The sequence below is a fragment of the Diachasma alloeum genome, unplaced genomic scaffold (genome assembly GCF_001412515.2).
Source record: "Diachasma alloeum isolate Michigan unplaced genomic scaffold, Dall2.0 Dall_scaffold_00648, whole genome shotgun sequence".
Lineage (NCBI taxonomy): Eukaryota > Metazoa > Arthropoda > Insecta > Hymenoptera > Braconidae > Diachasma > Diachasma alloeum.
In genome coordinates, this window is record NW_021680780.1 from 415,859 (window position 1) to 443,180 (window position 27,322).

Consider the following 27,322-nt stretch of genomic DNA (forward strand, 5'->3'; position numbering starts at 1 on the left):
TAAAAGACTTCAGTCGCGAGTACAATAAGAGAATAATTTTCCTCCTTCCTAACAACATTGTACGAATCCCATATTCGTCTAAGTTTCACATCTGAGATTTGTGATTTAATCACGATAAATTCATGGAATTATTTACAACATTAATAAAAATTCTATCATTTCAACTCGATTGAAAAATATTCGATGTACGCCGGACGAGAGGTGCAACGAGCATTCAATTCAGTAGGGAAGCGGTAAAACGGTTCAAGTCGACTTGGCTCTCACCTGAGTTTTTGAGGAATATCTTCGAATCTAAGGGAGATGACGAAAATTTACTAAAATTATCATTTCTGATAATTTATATTCCTACTAATTGTTGACTTATGAGTAATAATAAAGTGGACAAAGTTAAATAGCCCAAATTTGACCATAAGTTTGGCCTGGGTTACTAAGAATTAATTTCTCTCCTCAACACACGACTGAATTATATCTGAAATATACGTGGATATTCTGTAAATCCCCACACAACACATTTCTGAGCCTCTAGGCCACTTGTTGGAGAGCGACTTTTTTTTCAATTTAAGTTACTGTTTGCATTGACAAATCAAGGAGTTTTATTGAAATTTTTGTAATGACCTTTTTTGTAGAGGGAATTGAGTGCTATAGAAACGGTCATGTCAAAAATTTTGCCATTTCCCTTAGATTCTAAGATATTCTTTGAAAACTGGCGAATAGTCAAAATCAACTGAAACCGTTTTACCGCTTCGCTGCAAAATTATTCCTCTTAATTTTTTTTCAATTGTAAAAATATCGCTCGGTCTCGCACCTCGACTGTCCTCGCAATCGTCTCTCCTTTATCTCTCCCTCTCTCTTTCTCTCTCTCTCTCAAAATACACAATGGCATTCTCTCCGATAATCGAGCAAAGCGAGAATACATTCTCTATATAAAAAAACGAGCTGAAAATAAATTGAAAATTAGTTAAACTTTGGAGAAGAAAAAAAAACATCTCAGTAAAATGAGCTTTCAGTCTTGTTCGAGCGGATGCAGCAAAACACATACAATTATTCGACACGTTTAATTTAATAACGTAAGACCAGACGAAATAAAGACACGAGGGAAATGATAACAGCATAAACCATCGGCCTAGAGCCGTTCTACGTCAACTAGCAATACTACTTTCAAAAATATTACTCATTGGCGACTGCAGTTCTTTACGTTATTAATTCTGCAAAATGATAGTTACACAGGTAAGAAATATATTGTCGATGAGTTATTTTCATTTACGAAGACCATTAACGTTATTATTTGTTGTATCATTGACGCTGTTAATTGCGCTAATAATACTACTATCGGCTGGTGAATATTTAGTATGTTTAGCAGGTAGGAGACAGGAGCCGCATCTTAGTGGCATGGGATGAACAGCAACGAGACAGTCAACTATCTGTCTTACAGTAGGCATGCAGGTTTTGCTGTACCCTGAAAACACACATATCACATGCTAACATCAGAAATAAAAAATTTATTTTTTATTTTTGGACAACTCCAATTGAATCCCAATGTTCAATGCTTCAACAGCACTCCTGGGAATGGCTTCTTCCTAATTCGTATCATTTGGTGAATTGACTTTTGAAAATGGATTAAATCAATTCCAGAATTGAGCAAAGAGTGGTGGAATAAGACGAATTTAAAATTGAAATTTTTAATTTGGCTCTGTTGGAAATTTTTCATTGAAATTTTCGATAAGAGCTTTGTGAAAATGGAGAAATACAACGGATTATTCCACAGAAAACATCAATTTCTCAGCTATTTTTCGGAAATTTCAGATAGCATCGGCGGATAGATAATGTGGTAGGATGAATAAAATTGTTTTTCGTCACTCGGCCCGATAAACGGCGCTTACTCGGGCTCTGTCGAGAGGGGGTAAAGAGAGTTTACCGCGGCACTTGAATAATCGGTGCTCCAAGGAGGGTAAATGAGACGCTCGGTGCTCCAAGGAGGGTAAATCTCACTTACCCATCCTAGGAGCGATAAAGTGGGCGTCACCATGTGCCCTGACGTTCCCCCCACTTGGGCATGCGCTCTGCGTTCGGGTAAACGTATAGTCGGATGAGCTGTACAGCGCCTCTAGCGGCCTTCTCTACAACTTAACCCACTAGTGGTAGCCATGTTGTTGTGTGTCATTGAGAAGATTTATCATTAGAAAAAAGTCACTCTCCGAGTTTTTGTTCAATTTAAAGTTGATATTTTTGTTCAAAAAACAACAATTTCTAAAATATCAGTATTTATAACGTCGACTTCTGTTCTTAATAAAAGAAGAAAAATTGAACAGCTGAGTATCTTCTTTTATCTTTGATATCTGTTCTTATTTTCTATTTTTTATGCAATTTTCTTTTCACAGGTCCAAAATTACCGTCATCAACCTACTGTTTTTGGATATTTTGGCGGACTTTACTAGTTATTTATTTTCGCATCAACTGATATTGATTTTATTTCGATTTATTTTTTTCTATTGCTTTTATTTTTTTCTTCAGTGGGGGGGGGCTTCGCCCCCCCCCAACCCCCCCCACCAGGGGGACTTCGTCCCCCTGGACCCCCTCCCGCGCCCACACCCGCGTCGGGCCTTCGTGACGAAAAATAGTATATGCCATTCGGGCGATAGCGTTGGTTTGTGAGTCGTGTGGAGTTTGCAACACTCGGCATGGCAAGCGTCCGACTCGGATCGCCTTCGGCGATCCTCGTCTCCTGCTTGCCACGCCTCTTGCTGCAACTCCACACTCCTCACAAACCGCCGCTTATCGCCCTCATGACATAATGTACTATTATTTTCATTGAAAATTTGACAATTCGAAAAATTCTCTCTTTCTGAAAACATTTTCTCTCAAATTTCAGTCAGAAATTTTCAAAAGTTGCTATTTGCGCGTTATTCATCAAGAGAACACGAGTTCTTCCATTATTTGCCAGAGATTTTAGATAGCATCAGCCAGTATAGTTCCTTCAGCTAAAATATTGTCTTATCTCCAATGAAAATCTAACAATTCATCGAATTGACTTAAATACCACGAATTCTCCCCGTCAAATATGACTCAAAAATTTCCAACAGTTGTTACTCATCTCAAAAAAGAGGAAAAACTTGAAAATTCAAAGACTTGGCTTCAATGCCATAAAAAAATCGCCTCAGTTATCAGTCAAAAATTTCCAACAGTTGCTAGTTATTCCAGAAAAGAGAAAAAATACTGACACCAACTGACAAAAAAATGCGAAAAACCTACAGAACCTCTATCGTCTATTCGATGGTAAGCAGTTACTTATGAATAGCGCATACGTCATGCCTTAACGGTAAAAAGCCACAAGTAAAGAGCAGCCTACTGCAATCATAACATCAATATTATACCCAGTACTATAATCCTCGAAATATCAACCTGGAAGCTCCTAGACTTATTAAAATATCCGTGCACTGGATGCACTCGAAGACGTTAAGTAAAGATTGTCGATAATTCGTAGACTCCACACTTCACTGTTAAAATTGTTTGAATACAATTTCTGATACGCCTCTTGAAATTTTTTATCAAGTGACAGGTTCATTGAAAGTTCGAGGAATTTCTTCGCCCAAAATTCCCAATTTAATGAACAAGTCCATAAAAACCGTAAACGTTAGTTTAATTATTCCATGAAAAAAAAATTCATCTTTTGCTAAAAAAATTGGAATTCCACTGAATTTCCTTTGAAGTTCAAAGTTCCACGACTTATTCCCGCTAAATCAACCATACAACATCAGAAAATTTCAATTTTCTTCTAACAGTGCTCCTCCCCCAACCCAAAACAGCCGGCATACATACGAAAATGACTAGAGCATTTCCGTATAAATCCTTAGCTACAAAGCAGTCTCCTTATCACTTATGATCTTAATACCATGTTTTCCAAGAATAAATTTCACAGTATCAGAGGGTACCCGTTCCCCCTCGACACTGCCATTGCAATTGAGTTTTCCGCTCTCATCCTCCCCCTCGGCATTTTCCCGAATCCTGCCGACATCATCCGCGGATTTCCGCAGAAGACTTACACTCCTGGAGGGCCTCGGAGCCCTGATATTATCCGCCGATCCAATTATTCTCCCACTGTGCCTCACAACGAGTGCCTTATCCTCCTTGCTAGCTGGTTTCGCCTGATTAATCCTCGAGGTGGGAAGATTATCCACCGACTTGTACCTCCTGCGAGCCTCAGTCCTCGATTCAGTGGCTCTATTGATCATGGAAGACCCACGATTAATCCTGCAGGCACTGTCACCAGCCTCGGCCTCACCCGGCAGCTCCTCGATAATGGTTTTCCCCTTAATCTCCCCTGGATCCACCTCCAGCCCGCAGTTTTCAATCTCAAATTCGATGTCATTGAGGGTCGAGTCATCACCTGAAAACTCTTCAACGGAAGTCGATGGGGCTCGTTCCCTCTTCTCAGCGGACTCCGGCTTCTCCCCGTCCTCATCCTCTTCGTTGATGTCCTGACAGTCAACATCATCATTGATATCGAAGATCCTTCCATCGAGAGGGACCCTCCCACCCCGCAATTTCCTCCGCGAAAGGCTCAGGGGGAGATGGCTGGAGCCCGAGAGCAGCCGAAAGTCCAGAGATTCATCGGCTTCAGGCCTCGACGAGGCCACCACGTCCTCCTCCATGGCAATATCCCCGCAGATCTCACAGAGCTCGCACTGCGGCATCCCCGGGGGTGCCTCGGCCTCCTGAAGATTGCAGGTACTGCAGATGTCGCATTCTGTCGAGTCCTGTTCATTCGGGGAACTATTAGTCGATCTCAGAGGATAGACGTTCCTTATCTCCTGCTCCCTGCTGTAGCAAACCGAGCAGAACTCCTCGGGCTCCTCCTCATTGGCTGTCATGAACGCTGCACTCTCCTCCTGAGACCCCGTGTCCTCCAAATCCTCGTCTTTAAAAGGAAATTCCTTGAGGGAAAAGTCGGATTTCAGCAGTTCAAAACTCTTCGACTTGGACTTTGACCTCTCGAGATCCATCTCCGATTTCTTCTGGCTAATGGAGTCGAGGCTACCCTGGAAGGACTTGCGATCGATTTTCCCCTCGATTTCGTCGGACTCCATCATCGGCACCACCTGCTCCGAGTTCCTGACTCTATTCGGGCTCTTTCGAGAGTTGACGACGGATTTTAAGTACTTTCCGTCGATCTGGGTCGCTGAGTGAGGGTCTTTGGGCTCCCGGGGGACCTCCGGGACTGATGGAACTTCCTCCGGGACCGGCGCAATCTCCTCGTGGTCCTGGGGGAGCTCCCCCCTTGGTTTGCTCTCGCTGACACTCGGGGAGTTCAACACTGTCGTCTCCTCGATTATCGTGTTACTCTCGTTTTTCGACTCCTCTGACTTGGGCTCTGAGGGAAGTGGGTCGTCTATCGAGTCGAAGGACACACTAGCGTCTATCTGATAACACGTCTCACGATTTTCCGATTGTGATTCATTAATTTCAGGGCACTTATCGCTAATATCATTGACATTTACAGTATCGGCAGATGCTAAGGTAATTTCATCGTGATTTTGTACATTTGTGCTGGTATCATTGTCATTTAGTGAACCTACCTCGTAAAAAATATGTGTCTCACCAGTCTCAGTGGTAATAATCTGCTTAGCTTGGCCAGGATATGCTGATTTACCACTTATCGGTGAATTTTTGTTACCATTCTCCTGTATTACACTTGGTAATTTGTCGAACATTCGTTCGTTTGTCGTGTAATAAGGGGAATTGTGAATGTTCTTCTTTATCACTGTTTCACCAATGTCTATTGTGATTATTTCCACTGGACTGGGCGTTGTCATTGTCACGTCACTCGGTGATGGGGTCAATAGTACTGTATTGTACTTGTTATCAATGTGCAGGTAATTATTCGTGTTTGTTGGGGATGATTCAAACTTACTTTTGAGGGTAATTTCGGTTCCAGGTTCATTGAATTCCAAGTTCAATGAGGTTTAGTTTTTGCAGCGTGAAAAATAAATTTTAGCATGATTTTTAATAATTTATTCTGGTAGCGGTGGAAGTTTGATTTTCGAGGTGTACATATTTACAATTGGTGAGGGTGAAGGGATGGGTGGCCTGCTTTGGCCTGTTTGATTGGAGGAAATTTATTTTTAAACTCAAATTGTTGTTGAGTAATTCCAAATGCATTTTTTTAAAGTTATTTTCGTTTAATTGTAATAAACCTGAGCTCAGTTTATTCCGAAGAATTTTTCTTCACCAATAGACTAATGAAAAAAAAATCTAATTATTCCTTCAAAATATCGTCAATCTTCTCGACAAAAAAAATTCCAGAATGTTTCAACAAACAAAATGAGTTCAATTGATTTCTAAACGATCATTTAAATAATCACAAACTATTTCACGTTTCCATGTCATTCTTCTCTACTAAAAGATGGCCCAAGGATAGATAGAGTGGGGATAGGTCTCTCGTATTGGATCATTAATTGAACAAAATTGTTTTTAAACTCACGTTGTTGTTGAGGTAATTTTGGCGTCATAAATTCCGTGCTGATAGATGTAATCGATCACAGAGTCCTGGGTGAGGTACCTAATGCTCTCGCCGCGCTTGAGGGCACGTCTTATTCGGGAGGAGCTCACTTCGTTGGGAATCCACTCGGTTACGATGTAGATATTGTGCTTGAATGGAAAAATTAAACGTGAGGGATTCGTCTGGGAGATTAGAGGGTTGTTAGGTTGCCTTACCATGTGCTTGGAGAGGATGTCTGAGTCGTAGATGAATTTGTTGGGACTTGAGCCTTCTCTCGTGATCACTACCAAACCGTGTTGACCCAGGATTGCGTCAATCTGGAGATGACAAGGAAGTTAGGGAGACTGAGGGTGAATTTATTCGGTGGCACGTGGGGAAGAATTTCATTAAAAATTCCAGCGAAGTCGATTTTTCTGTACAACTCATTCTATTGAGACATTCTCGGTAGATATGAATACGGAAAATGGCTCAACTGAAAAAATTGTATAGAAAGATGAATTTCTACTAATTTCTTCTATAGAATAGTTTCTATTGAGCTGTGGAATTCTTCAATAGAATGAAACGAAAATTAATAAAATTTTCAACAGAAGTTCAATCGAAATCCAATAGAATTTCCAGATAAAATGGACATGTTTCGTTTCAACCAGGGACGGCCATCATTCCGATTCTTCAATAGTAAAAGAATTTCACTCACATTGATCAATGTTTAAATATACTAATCGAAATTAAAAAATGGTAAAATAATTAATAATCTAAATTTACAATTGATGATCAACTGAATATTTAAAAATATGGAATTATAAATTTTTTATTAAGTAGATCCGTCAATCTCCCTAACTCAAATAGTGATTAATGAATGATTAAAAATTTGGCTATTCAAGTTAAATTGTTTATTTGACAGCAATTATAATTTATGGATATGGCTCTCCCTGGTTTGAACATTGGGTCTCCGATAATTCATGAATATAATTAGATCATATACTAACATCTTCTTCAGCCCACAAGCCAGGCTTTCCAAAGCTCTCCAACAAATCAGCCCCACAGAGCAATTTAATTTGAATGGGACTCCTGTCACTCCCATTCCTCACATTCTCGGGAATCCACTCTAAATCCTCAATGTCCACCTGATTTTTAATATCCGGTGAGTCCAGTAGAATGGCATTCAGTAAATTCTGATGGTACTGCAACGAGTATCGTGTCTTCGTCCAACTATTCTGCCTAATTTCCCATGTACTGAGTCTCACCCACTCGTTGCTCTGAATTGCCAATTTGACCATTGCACACCTGTGCTCGGATGGCGCTAATTCCTTCTTTCCGTAATTGTCGTGAACCAGTGATATCACACCACCGACCACCTCGTGGGTGCCCATGCGATGCAGGTGATCCCTCGCTATTTCTAATCGTCAAGACAATAATCAATGAACGAACGATTGAAAATATTCTTTCTTGTCATTAAACTAACGAACAAATGGGGAATCCCGCGAGACTAATTCCCCATTTTTGTTATTTTCTACTTTCTTCCATGAATAGACCAATTGAAAATATAATTATCGCTCCAAAACATTTTTATTTTCATTTTCCGCAACAAAAAACAACTTTCGCATGTTTCAACAAACAGAATGAATTCAATCGATCCCAGCGTGACAATTCAATTAATTACACTGTTCTCCGTTTCTATGTAATTCAATTATCATGTTCGTTCATTCACATTTCATCTTTATCTCCTCCAGTAAAAAAAGTCTCAAACAACAAAATTAGCCCAATTAAATTAAAATTGAACGAAAACTTCCACTTGCGAAGACTCGAATCAGCCTAATTATCAGTAGAATTTCAGCAAGTTTAAATGAACTTGAATTGAAACAGCGAATTCAATAAAACTGGATGCACCCCAGCAACTCTAATTTCTCCCTTTCTCCCTAAAAAAACAAACAGAAACCCCATTTAATCGCGAAGACAGTCCTTCGAATATTCTCGATAATTATCTATTAATCGCGGTGACGTGTGTCAACTCGGTATTTTTACGATTGCCTCAGCATATCCGCCAACTGCTGACTCACTAAATAATGAAACAACTATCGATTAACAAAAACATGCAACTATTGATGTATTTACCAAACATTCGGAGATGCAGGTGGGTCGGTGGATTGTAACTTCCACATGACATGAGTATAACCCTCGTTGGCGCCATATTCCACTGACTCTAGTGCACAATTACGATAAACTAAACAACTGTTACTGCATTATCAGGATGGTTTTGAGGTTTTTTTCAATGTTCATTCGAGGTTAGAACTCACTGCTCCGGTTTAAAGATCGTGAGACACTGACGTGACCATGCGTACCTACGATAATTTTGACGCATCTGCCATCTTTGTTTGGTGACGACTGAACGAGTCAAGTAGTTCACCATTTTTCCATGATTTATATTCATCCAAATTCGCGGAACCGAGGCAAACCGAGGGGTGAAGCTGACGGACCAATCCTGCGACCAGGCCCCAGCTGTTTTCTATTTTTGGAGCCGATTTTTTAATTGACAGCTCGGGGCTCAGGGGATGTCTACGTTACCGACGTTATTTGAATACAAATGGAGATTGAGACTGATTTTTCCCTTCTTCTTTTGCAATGCATAAAAATTTATTTTTAGAAGGATCAGGGGGTGAGCGAGGGATCAAAGATGAACGATATTATTTCTCGTTCATAAGGGGAATTGTGAATTACGAATAGTCACGAGAGATATTTCAAATGTAACAAAACTCTTCTGATATTAATTTGCTCCACTAAATTGTATTCTACCTTTTTTCTTTGATATTTAATCTTTTCCAAATCCTTCAATTCAATTTAATTTAGCCCTCAGCTGAGTTTTCGAGAATTATCTCCCTTAGATTTCGAGAAATTCACTGAAAACCACTGCGCTACAAAATTCCAGCGTTCGAATTAAAGAATTGAAGAATGTAGAAGCAGTTTTTTTTAAATTCAGCCCAGTACATAACCGACGCTACTCAAATAAAAATATGTTGAGAAAAGAGGAAGATCGAGACTTTCTTCAATTTTTTGTAATACACAAAAATTTATTTTCTCCTGTTCCAGGGGATGGGGAATAAAATAAAGAAAATATAGAGATAATGTCTCTTTGATAACGTAAAATTGCAAATTTCGAATAGTTACAAGAAATATTTACAATATAGTAAAACTTCTCCAGCTCATCTCATATCAATTTGTTCAAATCAATTGTATTTCACTCACATTTTAGTTTTAATCATCTTTTCATATTTCTTCAACTAATCAATCAATCAATCAATACTAACCGTAACGACATTACGTGCTTTACTGCGCTTCCACCAGCCGTCGCAGTTTTCCTCGGCAATTAAATCAGGATAAGTAGTTCCATTAACAATGCGCTCGTATTCACATCGCTTTTTTACCCATAACTATTGTCATTCGACAATTGTTTATAAATCGGTGAAAACGCAGTAATTGACAATTCAATGAATAATGGATCGTTAATAGTGTTTTGTGTTTAATCAATTTGTTATTTATTCGTATCACCCTCCCTCCAACATCATTATTCACTTCATTTTTCTATTAAAAACATGAGAGACAATTACTCATTACTTAGGCGTATTACAATATTATTAACATGCACACGTTTCCATTGCACGTTTACTTTAATTTGTTTTAATCTCTCCCATCCATATCCCACACAAACTCTCCAATGACCGTTTGAATACTCTAATAACATCATAATTTTTTATTCATTTTCCGAAGTGTCTCCCTCCCATCAATTTTTCCATTTGTCATTTATATTAAAACGTACGATTACTCCTGGACACTCGCCGTCAAACTGGATATAACATTTTTCATTACTCCCTTTTATTAACTCATTTATTTATCATTAATGTTATTTAATTTTTGTTCACTCCAGTTTTACCTTTAATATCCTCTAAACATTGTCTACCATTGATTAAATGCTCCTTAGGTCCGGGACTTGATTTAAAAAATGATCTTCCGGCTCTTAGTCTCGTGGGCTGATAGAATTTATAAATTTTCTCGTCTGTTTCTGAGGATTTTTCACTGGGCATGAGGCTGCTTTCATGCCACTGCGGGGGGCTCTCTCGAGTGATGGATGTTTCAGGGGGTGTTATCGATTGAATTTTTGTGCTCACTGGGTGATGACGTCTGGCTCAACAGCAACGGAGAAAAGGACCGCACTTTTGCTCTGAAGATGTATCCGCCTTCCGTCGTTATTCTCAAATTGTTCTGGGGCATTTTCTCTGCGCAGCTCGATTATCTCAAAAGGATCGACGAAAAAACCCCCGGATTTTTCATCATCTCCAAGTGTACTTACAATTATTGTATCTATTTTACTTTAATTTTAGTATTTTTTTTTGCTTTTGCATGTTTTCGTTTCTCATTTGAATTTTCCGTTTGTAGCACGCATTTCTAAACGATTAAAGCAGAAAGTGATTCGTCAAGGTGTTTTTCCTTCTCTGTAAGACTGTTTCCTTTGATTCGATGGAAGAAAAATCATCGAGAGGTACTAATTGTCTGATTGGTGAATATTAATTTGGGAATATAAATGTAGCAAGTCTTTCGTCAATTATTCTTGAATTTTATTTCTCTTCACCGAGCAGACGTGCGCGTACAGATTCGTCTCCTTGCTTTCAGCAAAGATTTACCTTCAACAAACTTCATTTAATATATATATTTTTTTTCATTTTAGTGTTTTTTTTTCTCTTCTAGATCGTCCATTCTTCATTAATCATAATCTTATTACAAGTACGGTAGTAGTAGTATGTTTTTTCATTTTTATTTGTATGTATATACCACTGTTTTTTTTTGTAATGTTGAAGCATTTCTTTTCACTTATTTTATCTTTTATATATTTTTTTTATATTTTTTGTTATTTCTTTTTTAATGTGGTTCTGATAATCTAATAGACATCTAAAAATAACACCCATTTTTATAATTAATTCATATTTGTTATTATTTTTTATTCATCATCAAAATCATTTTTCTTTTTGTATTATCCATATCGTCTGTACGTCCCTTCGAGACAAATTCACAAATTGAATGATTCATTTAATCGAAAGGGTTATGATCCTTAAACATTAGACCGGACAGCGTTGGACGCGATGGGATGAATATCTCTTTACTTTTTATATCTTCGATGGTTCATGATAAAGAACTTATGATTACCCCGAACGGTGGATCAACATGTCAATTAACTTTCTCACTCCAGTATCAGCAGAAGTCATTGTTCATTGTAAAACCCATTTGCACTACATCAATTCGTATTGCTGCTGCATAAACCGTACATTTAATGCCATATTTTCATCCTCCCACGTTTATTATAACTCATGCTCTCACACTGCGACGCCGACTCACGCACGCGCATTCATTCAAAATGAAAAAATGAGGAACAAGTACTATCGTTAAATCATTGCATTTAAAAAGATAAATCGTACCTCGGACATACAAAAAAGAAAAGAAGAAAAAATAATCAACCAGTAAATCATTTGTTACTTTTGTCTCTTTGTTGTCGATCAAAAACAGGACAGTCTCGTCAGCATGATACCCTTATCCCTCACGAATTTATCATGTGTTTCCTAATCCAATTGTTTCTTAGAGATCACTCGTTTCATTTTTGTTTCTTATCAGTCTCGAGCATTAACTTAATTTATTCAATCCTTATCAGTATCAACATCTCTTGGTTTCACGTGCGATTCAATTTTATAGAAATATCTAGCGAATTCGGCGTGAAATTCTATTGAATTTCCTATTTGTTTGTGTCTCACTCTATTGCAAAATTTGCATTGTTTTTTTCAAACGGAAAGTCTCAATAGAAAAAATTGTATAAAACGATGAAATTCTACTGATTTTTACTATAAAATAGTCTCTATTGGAAATTTTCTATAAAAAAAGTGCAATAAAGCTGCGGAATTATTTGATAAAATAAACTAAAAACTTGTAGAATTTTCAATAGAATTTTCCTCTGAGTTTGCAGGATTTTTCAATGAAATTTTTTCGTCCATGTTTCTCCTTCTTTAATTCCTTGTCCTTGTAATATTCATTTCTCCATTATTATTACCACAGTCACACAAATTAATCAACAAACACTCGCGTACAATCTCAATGTTAATTTCACAGGTATTCGTATTACGTTAACGTTACTATAGGAGCACCGTAGGCAAACGCCTCGCGCATACTTGTTACTGTTTTCCTTTTTTTTTTCTTTTTAAACTCACGGGTTGCACATGATACAGGGACTTAAAGAATTTGTACTCTTTCATTTATAATATTATCATTTTTCTTCATTTAATACTTAATAATATGATAATTTTTTTTCCTTTTTTAGTTTTGTTAGAGTGCCGCAACACCACGTGCTCGCAGGTTCTCATATTTTTGTGATTTTTTTTTGTTTGTTTGTAACATTTTATGACGCGCTGTACACGCGTCCCTGTGTCATATTTGCCCGTTTGCAGCTTGCGCTTTTTATGGATTTTTTTTACTTTTTTACCTTCTATTCTTTTTTTTCCACGTACCGAAGTTTGTTTCAACGTTAATGAGAGCACTTGAATGTTCATTTTCTTGTTTGTTAATTGTATTTTTTATTCACGCCCATGCTGGGCCTCAATGGACCCACTCGAATGTAAACTGAGAGAAACAAAAGTATTCTCTCGAAAAAGTCTTGTTTGAGCCAAAAAAATTGCAAATTTAAAATAAAAAATGAATAAATTTAGCGCTGACCATTTTGCGCTGATAAATTTTGTTATTTCAAAAAATTTTTATCCCCTGTGCAAGTGAGAAATGTCATTTTAGCACTACTTTATCGTTATCCAATACTCCCAAAAATGTGGGACTGCAATTCTTCCTTTCAGTTAGTCAATAATCACAGACAAGAAATGAATTCTTAAATAGCATAATAATAATGAAATATTTCCTGATAAACTTCCCTTTATAAGAAATATTTTGTTCAGGAATATTACCAAAATTTGTATTCACGTTCGAAATTTTCAAATTCAAATCGAACAATTATTTCTCAGATAATTTTCAACTCGCAATTTTTTTGGTCTAAACAAGACGTGTTTGAGAATTTGTTCGTTTTTCCCTCAGTGCATTATCTACTCTGAAATAAAATATTAAAGGGGATGTTGTAAAAACAATTTTTCCACTCTGTGGTGTTGAGTAAATGTGAAAAAATAATAAACAGAAAAATGTACATAATATATATGTATATATTTATGTGCATACGTATAAAAGATACGGTTATCGCGAGCCTCGAGAGCTGATAGTGGCGTAAATAATTTATGCTTTCTTTTTTAAAAAGAAAATCAGCAAAAAATAATCGTTATATTTTTTTGTTTTAAATTCACTGACGAATGTTTGTCGCATATACCTTTGGTAAAATCGACAATTAGTACAGAGAAATAATAATAAATTAATAGTTACGAGTAAGCTTAGAGGCAATTCAAAGCTTTTCTAATAGTGCTGGACACTGAAAGTAAAATTAAAAATCCGGATAATTCATTGTTGTTTTTTTTTTCGATTTTTTCAGTTTTTTAGCATTCCTCTTGGTTGATTCTGCAGAACGCTCCATGCCAATGTTGCGCCGATTATAATTGATCGATGATTAATGCTGTATGAATGTTTGCCTATTCATCTTGCTGGTGAATAAAATCCATGATTTCAAAGTCAGCCCCCTGTCGAGGGCCAATTCTCAAGTGGCGCTCGTAAATTCACTCCATTTGATCCTCTTTTTTTCTCTCACTTTCTTTCATTTCCTCTTTACGCATACCAATAATCACTTTTAATCGTGACCACTCATTCCTCTCATCACGTTTTTTTTTGTTTTTATATACAATACTTTTACAAGTGAGACATTTAAATTAATTTACAGACAACGCTCTCGGGAGGCAGCCAATTCATCAAATCCAAAACGATTAATTTTCACCGAGGGTCTCTCATGGCTGTCGTCTCATTCGCTGAGACCCGTCCATTTATTTTCACTCTAGTCAACTCAATTTATCAAACGTTTCTCTAATGACTGTGATTGAGCGATACTAATTTATTAATGATTTATTTCTCTCTCTCTCTCTCTCTCTCTCTCTCTCTCTCTCTCTCTCTTCATTACGACCAGAAAATCATCGAGTTTGATGAGATGTACGATTTTAAAAACACTGGGTTCTTCTTGTTCTCTTGCATTAAAGTTTTCTTTTTTTCACGCTCATTTTGCCAACTTATTTTTGCGACATTCTCGACGCAACATCCTCCGGAATGCTCCCTCGTTATGTAACTCTGCACATGTTTGTCTGTCAAATTTTAAATTCTGAATGAATATTTAGAGTTTGGTCGTGATTTTTTTGAGGAATGCACAGAGAAAGATCAACGGAAAATCGGGGAATTGGAGAGTACAATTGTTTCAGGAGTTGTTAATCGAAATCATTTGAATTTTATGCAGATAAACAGCAAAGGTTTTGGACTTTTACGAAGAAGAACGAGAAAATAATTTTTCTAGTTCAATTTTATCACGTCTTTTCGTTGATTCTTTTCTCTGTGAGAGGAGGTGAGCAACAAACCTAGAGATTGTCCATCATTTCGGAGAGAGTCAGTCGTGACGTGGACATTGCGACACCACTGTCACTGCTGCTCTGGATGCTGCTGTGGTCGTCAGTGTCGGACTGATTGCTCGTGTATCCAATCACATCGACTTCATCTTTAGGAAAAGAATGATTATTATTACAAATTGGTAAATGGTGATTGCATGGAAGAACTGTTGCAGTTTTCTTGGATTAATCAAGGGGTTATTGTTATTAATTTGAGAACCATTCGTTCTCTTTGAGGAATATTCGAGGTGAATATCATGACTGATGTGAAATTTTATTCACGTTTGAAGGAAAAATGATTTTTTGGGCCAGTGATTCAGATCTTTTACGAGAAGTAATTTCATTGAATGAAAAATTGGCGATCTCCATTTATTTATTTATTCATCTATTATTGAAATGTTTTCTTTTTTCGAAGTCATCATTTTATCCATCATTTTTGTTACCATTTTCTCTCTTTTCATGAAAAAAAATCACGCAAAAAAACTTGTAAAGTTAGAGCCAATTCTATTGATTTTTCCTATATAATATTTTCCATTGATCACTTCCATTGTAAAAAACTACTAGAAACCCCTAGAATTTTGCATCGAATTGGCGAGATTTTTCAATGAAAATTTTTCATACGTGATTGTATCAAGAAAACTGCAAAAAAAGAGACAAAAAAATACAAACCAGATTCCGAGACAGAGGATGGACTGCCAGTGGATCTGTCGGAATTTCCAGAGCTCACAGCTGAGCCCGTGGAGGAGACAGTGGTGACCGAGCATTCGGAGACACTTCGTCTTTTGGATAGTAATGCAGCCGCTGCAACCGCTTGACTGCACGACGTACCCGATGGTGCGCTTGTACTCAACCCATGGATATTATCCAGGCCGTGTATACCACGCAAACCATGGAGGCCCGTTTGATTCGTCAATTGCTCGAGTCTCCGTCTGAGATATCTGTGCTCACGTGACAATTGCTCCCTGTGAGCCGAATGCTTTCGTTCCCTATCCTCGAGACTCTGTAAATGGTGAATTATTATGGATAGTGTTCTGTTGGAGCCTGTGATCTCCATCGACAAACACTAATTGCCACCATCACTGACCTTGATAAATCGCTTGGCCTTGGTGAGAAGACCGAGGGTGGTGTGCCTCGACGTTTCAGGCCCCAGAGGCACAAGGACTTTCAACTTTTCCAGGCAGTTTCTGAGGTGCGCCCGCCTGAACAAAAGATTTTTTTTTGGTTCAGTTCAGATGCGAGGATCAAGGAAACAGGATTCGACTTGACATTCAGCTGGGGCTGGGGTGCTTTCAGGGAGATGCACTGGTGGATTTTTTACTTCGTGGACATTTTTAGCAAGTGACAGTTCTCTTTGAATTTTGAGTAATTCTCTCATTGAAAAATTCAGTTTTATGAGAAAATCAGAGGTACCCAGATTTTAGCTCAATTATGTTGTAATTAAAATTAATGGAAAGCCGGAAAATCCATTGAACTTTTTCTTCATTTGAATGAAAATTCAATTCTGAAACTCAAAAATTTGGAATTTCAAAGAATTTTCTCACTGAAAATTCACAGTTCGGTGCAAAGTCAATTGAAACTGTAAATTTTATCAAGATCTTCTCTGTGCACCTAGCAACGATTTTTTTCATCAAATATTATTCATCCATCAATATTCGTCGAAGACTGTCAGGAACAAAGAAATCAATGAATCGACGAAACAATCAGTCTTTGATAAATATCTTGAACTCACAGAATAATCTTGAATGCTAAAACAATAATTAAAAAGGTCTTCACAACTGAGACTATTTAACATAGTGAGAAAAACGTTTTTTTAAATAATAAACATTTCAATTTGATTTTTAACCTTTCGAGACATTGGCTAATATCAAAGAATTTATCTCTTCATTTGTCCGTTTCAACAATTAATAAAACTCGCATTACTGATCCCGAATGCAATAAATATCCTGAAATTCTCTGACGCAAAAATCTCTCGCGAAAAAGTTGATCCCTCAGTAAAAATCCCCCCCCCCCTCCCCCCCAACAAATCAATTTTTTCAATATTTATTTTCAATGCATATCCATGTCAGACAGTAATACGTCAAGTGACGTGAAACGAAGCGAAAATAAGAAGGCGAAGTTACGAGGTTGTTTACAGTACGAGCGTCGAAGCGATCTAACTCATGGCCGGCCAATGCACCCAGCACCGTTGCCAAGCTCTGGCCGCGATAATCGCGCTCTTGGCCGACGCTCTACTCTCTACTCTCTATCTCCTCGGCTCTCTCGCATGTTTATCCTTTCCCGGTGGAGTATAGAGTGCCCCGCGGCCGAGCGAAAGAGCGAAAGACCAAAGAGAGAGAGAGAGAGAGAGAGAGAGAGTTGAAAAAAAGAAAAAGTCATGGTGCACCGAGACCTTTGTCCCCCGTAAATACCTGCGAAAAAACCCAGTGGGGTGGTGGGTGGTGGGTGGGCAGACTTGCATTAACTAAATCCGTTGACAGATAACAAAATGGCGGCAGATGAGTTTCCACGTCGACACGTCGACGGTTCGACTGTTTGATTTTTCTTTCCATAAAAAGAAATGGGAGAAAAAAAACACATCTCCAAGAGGAGAGAAAACAAAGCGAAAAGACTCCAGAGCGTATCGTCACGCAGAGTGGTGTGAAACAGGAGCGAGGTATAGTTGGCTCCACGTCACATATTCTACATAACACCAGGGGTAGACCCCCCACCCCCGCACCCCGTTAGCGGGAGTATCCGAGTATCGACCGTACGAAATGTTCGTCGTATCGATTACTATCCCTTCACCCCTCACCCTCCGACCAACTCCTCTCTCGTCCTCTTCCCTCGTCACCCCACCATCATCCCTCAGCCTAACTCGCCTCCACTCCTCTTTCTTTCTTCCGTCTCTCCTGTTATTTTTTTTTTTTTTACAATTTTTTCCCCCGCTCCCTTCGCCGTCTTCCGCGTCACCCGCGAGAGCCACCACCTCGTGGGAGTCGATCTGCCAGACGTCATGCCAATGACTTTCATCATTAAACCTCGGCCCTTTCTTGTGCCATTTTTCTACGGAGTTTTCATTTTCACCTGGTGAAGCTGAAGCCCAAGCCGGCGGAATGCTCAGTGGAAAAATCGGTTTAGGGGATCGATTAATTTCAGGGAACTGCGCTTCGAATTTTTAATCCGTTGAGAATTAGATTGAATGGGATTTTCAATTTTTACGATGGGGGTGAGAATTCGGCGGATGCTGCAGCTGAATTTTTGAGGGTTTAAGGTAGGATGAATTAATGATTGGTGAGTCGGTGAGGGTAACGAGGAAATGTAAATTCGAAAAGCAAAAAAAATCGTCATTGATCATTTTTCCCGGGAATTCTAACATTGATGTAGGAAAGAGATCCATCAGTTTATTTCTGTAATTATTTTTTTAATATTTTTAATTTTTTTTTCAAAAATAATCTCTCGTTTGACTACGGTGTTTCGGCATAACACGATATTTCGGGGACGGAGAAACATGAATTATTTATTGTAAAAGTTTGACACTGACGATTACTTTCATATTGGGGATAGAATTTTAATGATTTTCATCTAATTTTTTTAGATTTTTTCTAGATTTTAATTTTCAAAATTGAAGTTATGTGCAGGCTACTTTAAGGGTCAAACGATCGTATGGGAAAAGTTTATCCAAGTGGGGGATTAGGGGATTTTTTACTATTTAAGGGCCAAACAACCCTATGAGTAAATGTTTCACAAGTGCAAACGAGTCCTCTCATCATAAAAATATTTTTACACCCCTAAAGTCCCCTAGACCGAATTTTTCCCTAGTTTCAACTTCATTTCCACCCCAGTCTTATTTTTAAAGTGTTTCAACATTGGAAACCGAGGTTAACAATATATTTGTTGTATGTTTTTTTCCTCGAGTTCCTGTCTTTTTTATTTCTCGAGTATTCTTCTTTGCTACTTGTTATGTGCCACACGACGAATGGCACTCTGCCATCTGTACCAGATCGCCTCGAATTTCATTCGAAATATCCAGTGACCTCCATAAAGACAAACAATATATATTTTTTTCGTGCATTCGACGAGTGCAGAGCGAAAAAACATTCTTGAGATTTTTTTTTCACTCACTATCGGGGGCCTTATCGGGACATTGTTTTTATTCCCCGGTGTTTATCGCGCTTGCGCGTGTCAATTAGACTCATTAATAATTTTTGGAATTGACGTGTGGGTGGGGGAGCTGTGTGTGTGTTTTTTTCGGATTTTTGCTAAAACCTCGGGGATTGAGCTCCACTGTCCTCGAGAGGGCTCAAGGTGAACGGGCTTCAACTGGCAGTGGCTTGGTAGTTTTATATAGTATACGTGTACCATGTTTGAAAGGGGGGCTATTACGTACGTGTGTGTGGGGGGGTTTGTGTGAGACTCGCAAACGAACGATAGGTAACCGGCTCGATGGCGCGTCTAGTCAACGCTCCGCTGTTGTATACGATGGCTATGGAGAGAGTCCATTATTTTATATTAAAATCACCCTAATACCCTTATATCAGATGCAATCTATAAATAGGCCAATGGAGAGTTTAGAGCTGTTGTAATAATTCCATCGATTTCCTTCCAGTTTTTTTTTCGGCTTTCGGGGGCAATGGTATTTTCGAGCGCTTCCGTATTTTTTATTTTTTCATGACGTTGGTTTTTAAGGAAATTAAGGATTGAGCTCGAGGAAATGAGAATTTTTTTTATTTAAAACAAATTTTTCATTCTCTCATTTTTCGATATTTAAATTGACCCAATTTCTCTCAGCGGGCGTTATTTTATTACTCTATTATTTTATATTAAAATTGAGTTAATGCAGTAGGTTCAATATGATTTGGTCTATTAATAGAGGAAAAAAGAATTTTTTCATTTGGAACAAATTTTTAATTCTCTAATTTTTCATATTTAAAATTACTTGACGGTGACAACTAGTCAATTTTTCTCCGTATTTATTATTTTTTTATTCATTTATAGTAAAGCTACCCTAATGACCTTGTATGAGATGCAATTTATAAAGAGGGCACAATGAAGAGTTTAGAGCTACTATAATAATTCCATCGATTTTTTCCGCGTTTTTTTTCCGGTTTTAGAAGTCAATGGTATTTCGGAGCATTTCCGTATTTTATTGTTTTTTAATGACACTTAATTACTGGTAAATTGAGGATAATTGAGTTTATCCAGTAGATTTACTATGACGACGTCCATTAATGGAGGAAAGGAGAATTTTTTAAGTTGAAACAATTTTTTTATTCTCTCATTTCTGTATTATATGGTTTTTTAATGATGTCTAATTTTTGGGAAGTTAAGGATAATTGGATTTACAGTAGGTTTAATCTGATTTCGTTTATTAGTGGACAAAAATAGAATTTTTTAATTTCAAATTTTTTTCAATTCGCTCATTTTTCGATGTTTGAATTGACTTTGGGAGGATATTCACCCAATTTTTATCAATATTCATTATTTGTTCATTATTTTGATTTTAATATCACCTTAATACTCTGATATCGAATGTAATCTATAAATAGAGTGATAGTAAGTTCAAAGTAGCAACGATATTTATCCTAGAATTTTTCCCGTATTTTGTATTTTTTTTACTGGCGTTTGATTTATGGAAAATTACGGATAATTGAATTTAGGGAATCGCTTAATACGTCAATTAATGAAGGCAGCGAGAATTTTTTAGTTTCAAACGATTTTATAATTCTCATTTATCGATATTGAAATTCCCTTGAGGGGGATTTCCACCCAATTTCTCTCAATGTTCACGTAACATGGAAAGCGATAGTGGGTGTCCATTATTTCATAATATAGTTTATTCAGACGCAATCTATAAATAGGACAATCACGAGTTCACATCAGTAGAAATGTTTATTCATCAATTTTTTTCGAATTTTGTTTTTTCCGGAGCTGAAGGCATTTCGGAGCACTTCCGTACTTTATATTTATCGTTCCAACTCACGTTTGAACTCCAGGAAATTCAGGATAAGTGAACTCAATTTACATAGTGGCTTTATTATAGTTACGTTGATTAATAAGGCAAAGAGCAATTTTTTAGTTTGAAATAATTTTAAAATTCTCTCATTTTTCGGTACTCAAATTGTTTCAAGGGTGGTATTCACCGGATTTTTGTTCAAAATTTACGTAGAAAGGAGATTGAAATGCAAAGGCCAGTGTACGGTCGCAATTAAACGCAATGAACAGTTCAAATCAATGTCAGTATTTGTCCGTCTATTTTTTCGAGTTTTGTTCGTTTGAAGCCGATGTTATTTCGGAGCATTTCCGGATTTTATATTTATTCAACTGACGTTTACTTTCCCGGAAATCAAGGAAATCGAGGATAACTGGGTTCACCCAGTGGATTCGATACAATTACCCGAATTGACAAAGGAGAGCATTTTTTTTTACTTGAAAACAATTTTCAAATTTTCTCATTTTTCGATAAATTGAATTTATGCAGGGAGCTGGGTACAATTACGGAAATAAATAAAAAAAAAAAAATTATTTTAGTGCACGACAATTTTCAAATTCTCTCATTTTCCGATAAATTGGATTTGCGTCAATTAATGAAGAAAAAGTGAATTTTCCGGTGCGAAAATTTTTTCAAATTCTCCCATTTTTCAATTTAAATTGACTGAAGGATGACACCCGGCCAATTTTCCTAAAAAACCACGTAAGATGAAAATTGACGGTGGGGTTGAAGCGCCGAGGCCAGTGGACGCTTAAAAATTCAATGCATTTCAAATGATTACGAGACGGGACAGTCTCTCTCCCCGGAGCCCTCACCACTCGTGTCCACTCACATCCCCTCCCCGGCTCCGTGAAAATAAACTTCAAAAACAAAAAAGACTGGAAAAAAAACCGAGTGGTGGAGAACAAAAATATCCGTGAAAAAGCGTTACGCAATGGCGGCTGAAATCCGGCCGATTAAATTCACGGTCAAATGAACTGTGGCCACTTGCAAACTGCATTGGATTAAATGCGAAGAGGGAGGACAAAGTTTAAACGAGAGAAGGGGAACAGGTATTATCGTAAGAGACTGATGTTGACTCACCTATTTTTTTCCAGTTCGTTGTGGGTAGTTCTGAAACAAAAGGAAAATAATATAAATATCGAGGCATCGGAGGAATGTAGATGATGACTCAAAAGTCTTATCAATCATGAATGATCTACTGCGAATGAAAATTATCAGACAAAAAAACTAGTGGCCCTGGAATTTTTTTATGCCTCAATAATCTTTCAATGTTTGGATTTTTCACTGGGGATTTTTCACTGCTTACTGACTTATGATTGTGATTTATTTCACTAGTTTGGAGTGAAGGGGAAGAGAAGAAAATGTCAAAAACCGAGGGAATATATGTGGCAAATGCGAAAAATAAATAAATATCGCCGATGTATTGCTGATATCAGGCATCATTCCTTGCTAATATCAGAAAATCTGATCTGATCATTTCTTCAATTGTTGGAAATGTTTATAATTTTAGTGCTACTGGAATTTTGAGGAATTTCGTCATTAAAAATTCAAAATTTTATGGAAAAATCGGTGGGAGCTGTGAGTTTTAGTTCAATTATTCCGTGAATTCAGATAAATATGTTCTTGAAACTTCAATGAAATGAAAATTCATGTAAGTAGGCCATGAGTATTTGTTTGGATTGAAAATTCAAGTGAGTTGGGGAATTCTCTTTTCCTGGTGTTCAACAATTTGGAATTGGAAGGAAAATTTTAATAAATTTCAAAATTGAGTAAATTTCAGTTCAATCATCCCCTAAAAATTAATTCTTGGGAATTCTTGTTTTCCTACAGCTCAAAAGCTTGAAATTTCGTCGAATTCTCCCAGAAACCTGAATTTTTACGATTCCTCCCCCGAAATCGAATTCACCATTTTATCAAATATTTATTTTCCCTCTGTAATCGGCCTCCTGCTGTTGGCTCCGTCCACAGAACCGAATAAATACTTAATCGTGGGGCAAAATGGACACTTCTGACTTTTTATTAAATGTTAATGACGGATGGAAATCTTGACGAAACTCAATAATTTTTTCTTCAATGCAAAGAAAAATTCTTTCCCTTTGTGATGAGCCTAAACTGAGCTCATTGCTGAATTTGTTTCTGAATTATGAATAATTTTAGAAAAAAGTCTAAAGAAGTGTCCCTTTTACCCCACCTTCCCTAAATTAAAATAATAGAGAACTTGCATGAATTTTTAAAAATTTTCTAATCTCAAGTTTGGGACCTGAATAATTCATTTTTCCTTCACAAACGTTTGAAATATTGCTCATTAATTAATAATTCATTGTTTAAAGTTGAAAACTTCAAACACTTGGAAATCGCTAATGACGTCACGCAGACGTTCGAGCGCTGGACGAATCACCTGACTCGCTCGCGCCGACCTAACCCAATCTTGAGGTGCGCCCCGGCCAATGGAGGACAACTCCCCACTCTCTTCTTTCTCGAGCCAATCGCGCGTTACCTGACCGTCTTTGTGACGTCATGAGCGAACTGATTTTCAATAAATTATCATAAGACACCCAGGCAATATTTCTCCATAATTTTCGTAGTTTAGCTATTGACATGTTAGCTAACGAGGAATATGTGAATAGAAGAATTAGAAAGAATTGAGCTTCATACAAGTTCCCTATTGTCCTCAAAGTTGAAAAAAAATCACCAGTACCCCTTATTCCGCACTCGTTTAAATAAATGAACAAATAAACAATTACTGACCGACTACCCTGTGATTTTTTCGTCTTTGGCCTCTTGGTGATCGTCCGCAGATCATCAGGAAGGGGCATAGTCGACGCATATCCATGCTCAGCTTCTAAAATAGAATGAAAACCCCTATAATCACTGAATCCAATTACCCAGCAATAGGGCTTGAGGGGGTTTTGCGACAAAATATCAATGGATCAGCGAAGGGTAAAAGCCCCCGATTGTCTCACCTCTTTCTCTTCGTTCAATGTACTCAGCGGCCTGCAGCAGTGCAGCAATGCTCATATTTCCAGCTTGTTTTACAGGCTGTTACTCTGTCTTATGATTAATAAATCCAAATTGCCCGTTATCAGCCGTTTTGTCGTTTTAAACAGTCCCTCGAGGCTGAATATCCCTGGATCTCTGAGGCCGGCCGGCCGGTGCACAACAAATAATTAAAACACCCTGTCTCTACCCCTTTACACTGTCAAAACCCTTCCCAACACCTCCACAATGTCCACGAAAAAAATCCCCGTTTCGTTTTTTTTTTTCGCTGAGAATTTCACGACCGAGAAAAAAAAAGAAAAAAAAACACGGAGGAGCGTTCGTACTCTCGCGAGCGTGTGTTCGTGTACGCTTGCGTGACGTTGTGTTATCCCCGAACCGTTAACGGCTCCAACGATCTACCACTACACAATAAGCAGGAGCGATATCCAGTGCACAGCCAACGTAACTCCACGGGAGAGAAATAAAACGTTGCCAAAATCAAAAACACGGGGGTAGGGGGGAAATTTCCTCTTCCCCCAGACGATAAACTCACTTACTGCTCGATTTGTCCCGTAATATCACGTTTATCTCACGGGGAAATGACAAAAGTCAACGAAACAACAGTCATTCACTTTCACTCTGGGGAAAAAAATAGTAAAAATCCTCGCACACAGACACTGTTGGACGTCTACTTCACCGTCACACTTGATCACAATTTTGTAAATGTTTATAATCAATCCTCTTGTCAATGGAGTTTACACAAATTCCTTGCCTTTTTGGTTGACGGGTTCACGTGACACATGGACATTCTGTGGACGAAAACAATGGCTCCGTCAGTTTTTTGAAAGTGGAAAATAATGGGAGCGGTGGTCGGTAAACGTTCGCAAATCTAATGAACCCGGGGTGTAATGAGAGTGAACTTCGGTCCGCAAACCCCCGCAAAAAAATGAACATAAAATAAAATAATAAATAAATGAAATTTTCGACTAATAAACACTGAGATAATGTGTGGTATACGTGTCAGACATCGCGTTGCGAACGGGTAAAGAAACGTCAAAGTCTCGCTCTAGGCGCTCCACACAAAGAGACAACTGAAAAACACCTCACACGTACGTTAAAACCCCAACAAACACACAAAGGAGTGGGAATTGTGTGCGCGTAGTGGTGAGTGAAAAAAGAGGAGAGGGAGAGAGGGAAGAGCAAAAGGAGAGTTTCGTTCTGCGCGCTACGGGTACGGGGCGCTATCGATGACGCGCATCAGCCGTTCCCGCGCGCGTTGCCACCTCACGGACGTCCAGTGTATACGTCCCGTTCACCGACCATACTCGTGCGCCCTTTTCTCCCTTTGTTCCCGGCAAACTTCCCCCCTCCCCGGTGTCCCCGCAGCGCCTACAGCCGTCGAAACAGGAAAAAGAAGGCCGTAAAATCGAGTCGATGACCCACCCCCCGAATTTTCGTCGGCCGAGCATCGGAGAGCTGAGGAAAACTGAAAATCCCAATGGGAAATTGTAAAATACTGGGTCAATTTGCGTCACACGTCGTGACTATCACCCATCGGGTGAACCGCTCTTCTCACTCGTGACGGGAGGGAAATGTCCGCTGTGCCTACCAATTTTTTAATTTGCGCATTGTTAATTAGGTGGCTGTTTGCCGAATGTAGAGGTCGCGAAAGTAAATGCAGGAGCGAAGCGGTAAGACGGGTCAAAGTGGGATATTCATGACTTAAATTTTGAAGAAATTTCGTCGATGAAAATTCAAAATTTTGGGGGAAAATCGGTGGGAGCTGTCAGTTTTGGCTCAATTATTCCTAGTCTATATGATTATAGACGGGCTGAGTGGATTTTTAGGATTGGTCAATTTTGAATACCTCGAGATCTAGGGGGATAGCAAAATTTTTGTTCTGATCTTTTTTGTCGAGCGGGTTGAGATCCAGAGAAAAGGTCATTACGAAAATGTGGCTATTTCTCTTGGATTCGAAGATATTCCTCGAAAATTCAGCTGAGAGCTAAGTCGACTTGAATATAAATAAGAATACAAATAAGAAATTATTTGTTGACTAATTTTTTTAATCAAATGAGAAACAATTTCACCAAATTTTCATTTTTTCAAGTTGAATAACAGTGACGCGTTCAATTATTTGAATCAATCATTCAACTGTTTTTCGATTATTCTGACAATTGCAAGCGTTACGTGATGCTTGTGTTGCGATCATTGTAGAATCTCTTTAATGACGGGTTTGGAATTTAGGGCTGCACACTTTGACAGATGATGACTCGTTGAAAAAATAATCTCCGGAAATTGAGAGATGTTCTTGAATGAATAACTGTCTAGAAATCATTCTAGGAAAAATAAAATTCGTTTTTCAAGAAATTACAGTAGATTATGTTATGATTTTCATTATTATTATTATTATTATTATTATTATTATTATTATGTATTTATTGCTCAAAAATTATTAGTATTATTACTCAAAAATTTACACTCCGATTTAAAATAGACGGGTCAAATGAGCTGATGTTGTGAGTTTTGTTCATTTTATTCCAATTTGTTCATTTGTTTTCAATGCACGTAGGGGAGCAATGAATGAATAATAAAAAGAATAACATCCGCAGAAGCATTCCCGAAAGAATTCTCGACATTCAGGCAATAAATTTTATCACACGTAAAAATTATTTTCCATTGACAGAAGAAGTGAGTAAAAAAATGCGGTAAAACTGGGTATTTAAACTCACGGCAAAGTTCACGTGTCTGGCAGACCCAATTTTTTTTATCGCTTTGCAAAAATTACTGTAGATACCCTAATCCTTCCTGAAGCGACTACTATTTCCATCAGTCCCCAATTTGTTCTTTCGTTTGCAACGGCAGTGTGCGAGCAATAAATGAACAATAAAAAAAAATAACAAAGTTGATAAATAACAAACGCACGAGTGATTTTTATCTCACGCACAAATTATTTTCCATTAATAAAACAAAAATAAGTGAAAAGGGCGATAGAACCGAATATTGGAGAGCTGCGCGTAGTTTTTCTCTCAACGCTTTGCAAAAATTACCATGAATATCCTGATCCTCCCTCAACGAAATCCTGTTACCATCAATCCCCCAATTTGTTTATTCATTTTCAACGCAAGTATGCGACCAATAAATGACCATAAAAAAAACAAATAACAAAGTTCGCAGATGCATTCCCCCAGAATTCCCAACATTTCGGTGATAAACCGAACACATGCACGAGTGAACTTTACCACACGCACGAATCGAGGGTGACAGGGGGGGGGG

General features: G+C 37.9%; 2 protein-coding genes across 2 annotated transcripts in view; both read right to left on the reverse strand.

The window, feature by feature from the left end:
- Positions 1-3,175: 3,175 nt before the first annotated feature.
- Positions 3,176-8,958, reverse strand: LOC107043888. The gene is made up of 5 exons (XM_015265562.1): positions 8,609-8,958; positions 7,483-7,892; positions 6,712-6,813; positions 6,479-6,645; positions 3,176-5,907 (listed from the first exon to the last, which is right to left on the reverse strand). The coding sequence occupies exons 1-5, from the start codon at positions 8,682-8,684 to the stop codon at positions 3,852-3,854; spliced, it is 2,811 nt and encodes a 936-aa protein (XP_015121048.1). The 5' UTR covers positions 8,685-8,958; the 3' UTR covers positions 3,176-3,851.
- A 5,632-nt stretch (positions 8,959-14,590) lies between these two features.
- Positions 14,591-27,322, reverse strand: part of LOC107043891 (max dimerization protein 1) — a 14,275-nt gene continuing 1,543 nt past the window's right edge. The window contains exons 2-8 of the mRNA XM_015265567.1: positions 24,031-24,855; positions 23,816-23,909; positions 22,148-22,177; positions 16,181-16,295; positions 15,766-16,096; positions 15,070-15,206; positions 14,591-14,802 (exon numbers count right to left, since the gene is read on the reverse strand). Of these exons, the coding sequence (XP_015121053.1) occupies positions 15,070-15,206; positions 15,766-16,096; positions 16,181-16,295; positions 22,148-22,177; positions 23,816-23,909; positions 24,031-24,085 (762 nt within the window). The 5' untranslated portion in view covers positions 24,086-24,855 and the 3' untranslated portion in view covers positions 14,591-14,802. The remainder of the gene's footprint in view (positions 14,803-15,069; positions 15,207-15,765; positions 16,097-16,180; positions 16,296-22,147; positions 22,178-23,815; positions 23,910-24,030; positions 24,856-27,322) is intronic.

Excerpts from the sequence above, each read along its gene's own strand:
- LOC107043888 (XM_015265562.1), bottom strand. The coding sequence starts at position 8,684 with ATGGCGCCAACGAGGGTTATACTCATGTCATGTGGAAGTTACAATCCA. Across the intron at positions 7,893-8,608 it reads CCTGCATCTCCGAATGTTTG|AAATAGCGAGGGATCACCTG; the intron begins GTAAATACATCA and ends CTTGACGATTAG. Across the intron at positions 5,908-6,478 it reads AAAATTACCTCAACAACAAC|TAAGTTTGAATCATCCCCAA; the intron begins GTGAGTTTAAAA and ends TACCCTCAAAAG.